Source organism: Bison bison, unplaced genomic scaffold, assembly GCF_000754665.1.
Source record: "Bison bison bison isolate TAMUID 2011002044 unplaced genomic scaffold, Bison_UMD1.0 scf7180017864160, whole genome shotgun sequence".
In the NCBI taxonomy this organism is placed as follows: Eukaryota; Metazoa; Chordata; class Mammalia; order Artiodactyla; family Bovidae; genus Bison; species Bison bison.
In genome coordinates, this window is record NW_011494732.1 from 3,701,098 (window position 1) to 3,711,927 (window position 10,830).

Below are 10,830 nucleotides of genomic sequence, written 5' to 3' on the forward strand. Positions count from 1 at the left end.
TTTTTTTTTTTTTTTTACTTTTCTTTTTCTTTCTTTTTTTTGGCCATGCCACACGTCTAATGAGATCTTAGTTCCCCAACTAGGGACTGAACCTGGGCCCCCAGCAGTGGGAAGCGTGAATGGCAGTCATCTCAAAACCTTCTGGACCACCTAAGTGCATAGAGCATCTTCTTTCATTCCAGCAGAAAAGGTGTAGTGGCCTCTATAACGACTAATTGCTTCTGGCTCACTTCTTAATATACAAATAAGCAGTGATCAAGAAGAGCCAAGATTCTCCTGGAATAGTCACTTCTGATTCATTTATTTAAAAATTACTGCGAAGAGCTGACTCATTTGAAAAGACCATGATGCTGGGAAAGATCGAGGGCAGGAGGAGAAGGGGACAACAGAGGATGAGATGGTTGGATGGCATCACTGACTCGATGGACATGGGTTTGGGTAGACTCCGGGAGTTGGTGATGGACAGGGAGGCCTGGTGTGCTGCGGTTCATGGGGTCACAAAGAGTCGGACACAACTGAGCAACTGAACTGAACTGAACTGAGGCAAGAATCATCACCAGATGCTAAAATTCATGGGCAAAAAGTACATGAAAGATGTTGATAGTCACAAATTATCTTCCCAGATATTATTATTACTAATTACAAAAGGGAAAATCATACTTGTAGTAGAGGAACTGAAAAGATATCACTTTAAGAAGGTAACCTAGGTAAATATCAGTGGTAATGAGACATGTCAACATCACATGCCTCCCATACAATGGGAGAAGGACAAGCACTTCATTGAGATTCCTACCAAATACACACATCCTCAATTTAATCATGAGAAGATACCAGAAAAACCCAAATTGAGGAACATTGTCAAAAATAACTGGTCAAAAAAATAAATAAATAACTGGTCAGTATTCATCAAAAACATGAAGGTCATGAAAGAGAGAAAATGCAAAAATAAAACACAGACCACAGATCAGAATTCATCAGACTAAGGAGCTATAACAACTCTAGGCAATGTGGGATCCTGGAACCAAAAAAGGATGTTACGGGAACAGCAGGCACTTTTTCATAATGTCTGTAGGTTAGTTAACAATATTACAGCCATGCTAATTGCCTGATTGTGATATTCACACTGTGGCTATGTAAAAAATGTTTGCATTAGGGATAATCTGCGTTTTCTGCAACTTTCCTATAAATCTAAAATCCTCCCAAGACAAAAAGCTTTTAAAAAATTAAAATAAATGAAATGAAGTTTGAATATACTGCATTTTGTTTGTTTCCTTCGTGGCCCTTAGCTTGGGTTTTAATTGTGTATAATTTAGTTTATTTGCTTGGTTACTGCCTTCCTCCTTGGAAAATATGAGCTTGAGAGGTGGGAGCATGTGTGGTTTTTTTCAAAAGGAAAAAAGAAAAGCAAACCAAAGGTGGACAAACTAATAGGTGATCACAAAACATTTGCTCCATCAGTGACAGCTAGATTTCAGCCTGCAGGCTCACCCATCCCATAGTCACCAACTACATTTTCTACCTCCGACACTTCTGATCTCCCTTCTGCCCAGTGCTGAAATGAAGGAAGATGGTCTCTGCAGTCAGGGAATCTAGAAAGATTTGAGGTAATTGACATTCTCAACCTGGAACATATATTAGCAATACCAGGTACAAAAGAAGTCCCCGAGGAAGTGGTGTGGACAGGAAGTGATGTCCATGGGAGAGAGAAAGGACCTCCATGGCGGAGCAGAGGCTGACCAGGAGGTGATGCTTCCTGGTGTTTCCTTGATCCCATGGATGAGAAAGTCTTCAGCAGCCAGTTTTCCCAAAGCCTGGTCCTGGGTCTGCAGGTGGCCCTGGTGTCGCACAGACATGGCTCAAACCGCAAGAAGTCACAGAGGGAGACAGTCACCCCCTCCAGGATCTGTGACGATGTACGGGAGAAAGTTTCCGTGGCCATCACCTCTCTGCAGCATGTGCTAAACCTCCTTTCAAGCAGAAATCCAACCTCAGGTTGCTTCCACAGGTACTTAGCACTTAGCAGTGTTGTGTTCTTTCCTGTTGTTATTATTGTAATTTATCTTTATAATACTCTTGCATGTAAACACGTAATACTGATTTCTATTTATGGTGGCTGATGTAAGGTATCCTTTAAAACGTGTTTATATAAGTTTTAAGTGATTTCATTTAAAGAAAAAGAGCAAATAAAAATTGCACAAAGAAGGCACGTGGATATGACTTAACTTACAATGGTAGGATGTGGCAGCATCTGACATGACAAAAAAAAAAAATCCTAAAGGGGATGTGTGAATTACCAAGGTTCAGACTACACTGGCACTGCCTACAGTTTGATTAGAAATGATGAATCCTTAGTTGCATCATGAAGATTTTTTAGTTGTGGCATGTGGGATCTAGTTACCTGACCAGGGATCGAACCTGGACCCCCTGCATTGGAAGCTCAGAGTCTTGACCACTCTTGACCACCAGGGAAGTCCCACGTGCCACAACTAAAGATCCCAGGTACCGCAACTAAGACCCAGCACAGCCAAATAAATAAATATAAACATTTTTTAAAGAAAAAATGATTAATCCATTCTCACACTGTAGCCAAGACAAAACTGCCAGAAGTAGATCTCTAAGTGTCCCAACCTTCAGTATTTATGAAATTCCTATTTATTTATTCCATGAATTCATACAGTCTCGACAATTCACACCCTTCATCCAGGAACAATGCTTCACAACATTTCCAAATTCACTCATTCATTCACCCAAAACATATTTCTTGAGCACTTAGTCTGTGCCAGACAGTACCCTGGGTCCTTAGTGCACATCAAAGAACAAAGTAGGCAAAAGTCCCCGCCCTCAGAGACCTCACATTTCAGCAGGAAGAGGTGAGCCATAAATGATGATATATTATGTCATTAATATAAATGATAAAGTATGTCCAAAAAATCAGAGCAGGGCAGGGGGCCACAGGAGGAGGTCAGATCATGTCAGGCCTGTGGGCCCACAGGAGAACTTCGGTTTTTGCTCAAGACAGCAAGAGGCAAAGGTGGAGGCTGGGAGACCTGTCAGGAGGCCAAGAGAGGACCCTGGCTTGACACGGAGGAAGTTCAATTCTGGATACTATATAGGAAAATCCTACCAGACATGTAAGTGTGGATGACCCAGAAGAATTGCGGAAGAGCCTGTCAACCTGCCCAGAAGTGCCCCTCCCAGTAGACAGCCTCTCTTGTTGAATGCTTCTAATGATTGGGAGCTCATCACTTCTAGAGAAAACTCAGGATTTGCTGACAGCTCAAATGGAGGGGTATGTATCAGAGAATGGCAAAAGTCAGTCTGGTAATTAGACACTTGGCCTGAGCAACCAGAAGGATGTGCTGGCAACAAATGAAAGGGAAGAATCTGGCTGAGCAAAGCTGACACTTCGTAAACAGCCACTTAAGCATAAACAGCCCCCGTTTACAAATGGGGAAATTGTGACACAGAGAGGTTAAGTAACCTGCCTAAGGTCACCCAGCTGGCACTCGGTACCTAGGCTGTCTGGGCCCGGAGTCTACAGTCTTCACCACTGGGCTCCACTGCCTAACAGGATGAGAGGTCAGCCTGGGAGGTTCTCTGTGTAAGCCAAGAAAGAGCTATTTTCATAAATCAGGGATAAAGCTTCTCAGGATCACTCTCGGCTTTGGAGACATTACAGATGGAGTGGGAAAACTTTCATAATATGTCAGCCTTTCTTGGTTTGAAAGACTTACCCTGGATCCAGCCTAGCAGCCCCCAAACCCTCCAAACCCCACTTTTTAACCCTTTACTAAAAGGGTTTTAAGGACTTCCCTTGTGGTTGAGAATCCACCTTCCAATGCAGGGGACACCAGTTCAATTTCTGGTCAAGGTACTAAGATCCCACATGCCGTGGGGCAACTAAGCCCATGTACGGCAACCACTGAGCCCCCCGGGCACTGCAACGAAGAGCCAGTGTGCCCCAACTAAGACCCAATGCAGCCAAATAAATTAATATTTTTAAAAAGAAAGAAAACTCAGCAACTTTAAATTTGAAATAACCAGTAAATAAAAGGCTTTTCAATATACGGTTAGTTTTAGATATTGGCGTTTAACAGAGTCTATCTGTGTTAGAGAACAACCAATTCAACTTTTGCTCAGACTGGCCACAATACAATATGCAGTCAGAAACAGCAATGTAACACGTGAAAATTGCACACACCTGTCCCCTGTCCATACGTCTTCAATTCTGAAATTATCTCAGTGAATCTTGTGCACATTCACACTTTGATCTGGGGTTTCATCTGAGCCAGAATGAAATATGTCACATTTCATTCATAAAAGACATGATTAAAACACACAATCAGTTATGTGGGGAAATAACACATCCCCTACAGCCTGAAAACAGTGTTTTATTTTTAAGAGCCTGAATATACAAAAAGACAATAGCCAGACCATCTATGATAAGAAAAGTCTGACCCACAACCTTGCAGCAACCAAGCCAAAATGCCAAACCACAGCCTCAGCAACAGTCAGCCCAGAAAGGTCTGAAGTTGATCCACGACTGCCAGCTTCCCTTTTGACAGCCTCTGCTTCCAATTCAAGGTCAGCCAGAAAAAGCCAAATATGCTTCCCAGACCAGTCACATAAGATGCTCACTGCTTGAGAGCCCCCTCCCCGCAGCTTCCCCATACTGACAATCGGAGCAGAACTTTCCCACTTCCTTGTCTGCCCTTGGGTCTCTGCCAAACGTCAGTGATGGTGACTGACTCCCTTGCCAAAGCAAGCTCTGAATAAATAACCTCTGTTCTCATCTAGGTAATCTTCATTTATTTCCACAATTTTAGTGCATTCTTCTCTGGGGCTTCCCTGGAGGCTCAGCTGGTAAAGAATCTGCCTGCAGTGCGGGAGACCTGGGTTCGATCCCTGGGTTAAGAAGATCCCCTGGAGAAGGGAATGGCTACCCACTCCAGTATTCTAGCCTGGAGAATTCCATGGACTACACAGTCACAGAGTCGGACACTACTGAGTGACTTTCACTTTCACTCTTCTCTGGCCATAAAGTTCAGCATAAGAAATAATAGTCGGACTTCCCTGGTGGTACGGTGGAAGAAAATCCACCTACCAATGCAGGGCATGCAGGTTCAATCCCCGGTCTGGGAGGATTCCATGTGCTTCAGAACAACTAAGCCTCTGTGCCAAAAACCACTGAGCCCACACTCTGGAGCCTGCAAGCCACAGCTACAGAGCTCCCAGGCCTAGAGCCTGTACTCTGCAACAAGAGACGCCACTGCCATGTACACCACAGTGAAGAAAGAGTAGCCCCCATTCGCCGTGACTAGAGAAAGCCCATCTGAAGCAAGGAAGATCCAGTGCAGCCATAAATAAATGTTTTTTTTTTTAAAGAAATAAGTCATGTGCATTCAATACCCTGTAATAACATATAATGGAAAAAGCTGAGAAAGAATATGTACATATATGTGTATGTATGTGCGTGCACGTGTGCTAAGTCACTTTAGTCCTGTCCGACTCTTTGCAACCCCATGGACTATAGCCCGCCAGGCTCCTCTGTCCATGGGATTCTCCAGGCAAGAATACTGGAGCAGGTTGCCATTCCCTTCTCCAGGGGATCTTCCCAATGCAGGGATTGAACCCACAACTCTGAAGACTCCTGAACTGGCAGGCAGGTTCTTTACCCCTGGTGCCACCTGGGAAGCCCCGTGTATGTATTTAGGTATGTATGTATAACTGAATCATTTTGCTGTACACCTGAAACTAACAAAACATTGTAAATTAACTATACTTCAATAAAGAAATTAGAATTTTATCCCTGTATAGGAATGCAATTGATATTGATATACTGGTTTTTAAAATTAAGTTCACTATATAATTTACATGTGAATAAAGCTTCTGTAAGCAAACAAACAGAAACAATAGTCATATCTAGGAAAGCATGAAGACAAGAAACTCTAGATGGTGACCCAGAAAGATCTGAAAGGTAAAGCTCAGTCTCCACCTGGACAAGTAGAACCATCCAAAAGAGTGTTTTCAACTCCTGCATGCAGACCCACACGCCAACCCCACCACTTTCCCATTGCACGGCTTCAGACAGGTAACACCTAATCTCTCTGAGTCTCAGTTTCCACATTCATAAGATGGACATGAATACTTTGTATGCTGCCTGTGATCATATGAGAGACACAACTGGAGCCTGGCACAGTACACATAATTATTTAAAAGCATCAATTAATCATAATAGCATCAATTATAGTATGTAAATAATTGTATCTATTAACACGTACTGAACACCTACAGGGTGCCAGGCACTCTTCTAATTGTTTTACATGAAGCAACTAAATTCACTAAATAATACCAGTGATGATGGAGGAATGTTTCACTTCCTTTTTTAAAACATTTATTTAGGTGGCGGTGCCAGGTCTTAGTTTCAGCATGAGGGACCCTCAGTTGCGGAATGCGGGACCTAGTTCCCTGACCAGGGATGGAACCTGGGCCCTCTGCACTGGGAGCGTGGAGTCTTAGCCACCAGACCACCAGGGAAGTCCCTGATGTTTCATTTCCTATGATGCACTCTATGACCACTTCTGTCTCCCTGACACACACAGTGAATGAGTAGGTGATGTCTGCCTTCAGAGGTTAGAATTTAGCCCCTCTTTTAAGCACTGCTTTCCCCTTTTCCCCTTTTTCTTTCCCCTTACTCTATCAGGAGTTTCAAAATGCTCACAATAACCAGATAAGTGAGTGCAATGGGCCGGGCATGGTGGGGACTGAGTAGCCAGGCAATGCATGATCCATCTAAAGCGGGAAGCCACTCCTTAGTTACAGCCAACTGTAGCCAAGTTACCAAATCTTCAAAACCCTCCAAGAAAATGATATGTGAGATCTCCCTATTGTCAGAGGTTGTCAACTCTTTTAAATATTTTAAGGAATGCCATATGAGATTAAAAAAAAACAAAAAACAGCACACATCTCTGGGTTAGACTTGCTATGACCATCAGTTTGCAAACTTTAAACTAAGTGCTTCCCCTTTGGGAACAGTCTCAAGGCCCCACAATTAAAGGCCCCTGGATAGTATTAATATTTCCTGAAGGCTGACAGTTCATGATTTGACCTTTCAGGGCAGTCAGCACATTAAGAGTTCATTTCAGCTCTAAAATTAACTTCTGTGTGCAACAAAAAACTTAAGGGGTTTCTACTTAGCACCAAGATGCCACTTCAGGAGCCTCTACATTCTGCATCTTCCTCCAGTCTCAGCAGCTTCTCTCTCCCTAAATTGACCCTCAGCTCTGGCATGACTGAGCCACGCACAGTCAGGAGGTGCAGCAGCTGCCTCCTCCTATCTTTGAAAGGCAGTTGACTGTGGGGGTGAAGGGCACTGGCTCTAGAACTTGCCCACCAGTAGGTTCACACCCACCACTCCCTAGCTGTGTGAGCTTGGGCAAGTTACTTAACTTCTCTGTGCCTCAGAAAAATGGGGATGATGATACGTGCCTACTCGAGTTGTTTGTTGTCAAATTCAGTGGGTGAAGGAATGTAAAGCACTTAGAATGTGGTCTGGAGCATTCTAAGTTCTCAGTGAAAGCTATCTAGTACTGTGTGCGCCATTCTGCTGGCCTGAAATGCCTTTCTCAGCCAGGTTTCCGGACTTTCCCAACCACCAGGGCATCTGCTCTCCCTTTCCTTGAAATTCTCACTCAAAAACATTCTCTCTACACTCGAGATGGCAAATAAGCTTAGTCTGAAATGTCATACCCTCTTCCCTCACATGGATTGGTAGGGGCTGCCTGGAGAAGGCAATGGGAACCCACTCCAATACTCTTGCCTGGAAAATCCCATGAACGGAGGACCCTGGTGGGCTGCAGTCCATGGGGTCGCTAAGGGTCGGACACGACTGAGCAACTTCACTTTCACTTTTCACTTTTATGCATTGGAGAAGGAAATGGCAACCCACTCCAGTGTTCTTGCCTGGAGAATCCCAGGGACGGGGGAGCCTGGTGGGCTGCCGTCTATGGGGTCGCACAGAGTCGGACACAACTGAAGCGACTTAGCAGCAGCAGCAGCAGCCTGGAGTCCTGGGCTCAATGTGGCAGTATGTTAGTAATGTCTGCCATGGCAGAGGGAGTACTAGGTGCTGCAGTTGATTGATTATGTCTGCCTTGGGAGAGTGAGTGGCAGGACAGCAGAAGCCACCCTATGCCATTCTTGGTCTATAGTGAGCAGCTGGCAATGCCTGGCATTGAAAGAATCTCTGCAGAGCAAGAGCTAAGTTTTAGACCAGACCAGCCCCATCACAGAAGTGACTAGCACAGGGCTGGGTCCACACCCAGTTCTGAATCAATTTTACCACCAAGACTAACTCAAGGGGCTTCAAATAAGAACCCTATTTCCTGCAGGCTACTAAACCCATTTGGGATCTACCAGAGTATTCGGATCCTCTTGGCGGGTTCTGAACAAGGACACCTCCAGACAGGTGTGATCTGGGACGTCAGCCTCTGTCAGAATCAGAAGGACCACACTGGACTCAAGATTAGTTCAAAGCCCCACCTGCACTGCAGTTTAGAGGTCTACCAGCTCAGCATCTGAGGATGAGGAAACAGCCACAGCCTAACATTCAGTGAAGACTCTCCATGCACCAGGCACTGTTGTAAGAACTTGATTAACTTGTGTAATCCTCACAACAACCCCCAGGAAATAGATCCCGTCATTATGCCCATCTCACCCATGAGGAAGCTGAAGCCCAGAGAGGTTGGGTGACTTGCCCCAGGGCACACAGCCGGTGCGTAGCAGAGCCATGCATTCTATTGCTACCCAGGGACCTTTGTGAGCAAAATAAGCTAAAGATAGATTTGTACCTTTAGCACAGAGAAGTTCCCCACTTTCTGCAATCCTAAAATCAAGTCTTCATCATATATAGACAGCTGCTTTGCTTTGACAAAGGATTCCTTACTGATTAAAAACTAAGAGGAAGGCTGGGACTTCCCCGGTGGTTCAATGACTAAGACTCCATGCTCCCAATGCAGGAGGCCCAGGTTCGATCCCTGGTCAGGGAACTAGATTCCACACGCTGCAACTAAGGGTTTGCATGTCGCAACTAAGACCCAGCACAGCCAAATAAATAATTAAAAAAAAAAAAAAAACTGAGAGGTAGGAGACACTGTCTCAGAAAACTCCTTTATGGATTTAGAAATTCATTTACAAGGTGTCCACTTCTGGGCATTCATTCTGGGATTCTACCTGGCACATCAAAGGGGGCAGTGAGAGGTTCAGAATATCAGGTGAGAGCCTGAAAGGGACGCACTTGGACCTCACAGCCTGAATCACTGCTTTCCAAGCAGGTATTTTAATCCTGGCCTCACAACAGAATTAGTTAGGGAGAGCTTGGAAAACAGAGATGCCCAGAGCCCATCCCCAAATACTCTCCTTGAGGCTGTCTAGTCTGCTGGCTTGCATTGGTCTTATGATTGTAAGTTTCCTCACTGTGGTGGAGGAAACTTACAATCAACAACCACTTGATAGAATAACAATTCACTGACGATCAAGAGTGGATTTCCAGCCCATCCAACCCTGCAAAGCCTCTTACCTAAGAGTGAAGTGGTCTGCCACAGAGCCACTAGTCAGGGAGACCAAAAAGGTGGCTGTGTCCCCTTCCCGGATGAGGTTCAGCGGCACAGAGAGGACGACGTTCTCATCCAGGTTCAGCAGGGACCACCGCAGATCATCTTGGGTTGGGTAGACCATGACACTCCCGATCCTCTTCCGGGCTGGGGGTGCCGGCGGGGGGCTGTCCTGGCCCGAGTGGATGTTATTCTCCCACTTGCCATCCTCTTCCAGGGGACACTGACCGGCCGGACCAGCCGGGTAGAGCGCAAAGAAGAGCTCCATGGCCGTGCCACCAAGCAGGGCCGGGATCTCCTCCTCAGGCTCGAGGTCCAGCCCAGAGCTGAACCACTCGGGCAGCAGCTCCAGCTCGGCCACACACAGCCCCGGGGTCCCTTGCAGCCGACAGCTGGCCGCCACTTCCCTGGCCTCGGGGAAAGCAAACATCTTGACACAGGGTAGCTGTTCTGCAGGGTCATCACCAGCCCAGCCCATCCCCGTGATGTAAAACAAGGTCTGCACTTTGGGTCTGTTGGAGTAAATGGAGCTATCGAGGATGTGGGCTTTCACCTTCCAATTAAAGGGAAACTGGCCCACATGCCCAAAGGGTGTAGAAGTCAGCATGAGCTCCCGGGGGACCATCTTCTCCACTGAAAATGGACCATAGCTGGCATTGACAACTGGGGGTCTCCTGGCTCGGTAGATAAAGAAGGACTCCACCCGGGTCTGCAGACTGGAGTTCCGTGTGATGTCCTGGTTGGCCTCTTTAAGAAAGAAGGACTCTTCTGCGTTAGAGATGTGGAAGCTTGTGGGAAGGTAAGCAGGGAGCGAGGAGAACCTCTGCAGGCTGTCCACGATGGCTCGGCTCTCCATCACTGCACAAGAAAGGAAAGGAAGATTGAGAACGGAGTCCGGATTTAATTAACGCAGTGCAAGCTCCACCCACCCACCCCCAGCACACTGCCCACTGGCCACGTCCCCTAGGTCTCATAACTGTGGAATTCCTTGCATTACATAAAGTGTGTTCTAAGGATCTTCCAAAATAACCAAGGCAGAGTGGGAAGGAGGCCCCAGGTACGACTGACCCAATCGCCCTGTGGCTGAATTACACCACCAGAGGGAAAACATCACACTCTCTTGTTCTTGCAAATCTCCAAACTCAGAGGATCATGGTCGACTCTGTTGTAATCACCCCACAGAGAGTAGGCTGCCTACCCAGCCCACCACACGACCAGG

At 45.9% G+C, this 10,830-nt stretch overlaps 1 protein-coding gene across 1 annotated transcript in view; it reads right to left on the reverse strand.

Annotated features, from left to right (window-relative positions):
- Positions 1 to 10,467, reverse strand: part of TMEM132B (transmembrane protein 132B) — a 226,281-nt gene extending 215,814 nt beyond the window's left edge. Inside the window, 1 exon segment of the mRNA XM_010841407.1 lies at positions 9,578 to 10,467. Coding sequence (XP_010839709.1) covers positions 9,578 to 10,467 — 890 coding nt within the window.
- Between the last annotated feature and the right edge of the window lie 363 nt (positions 10,468 to 10,830).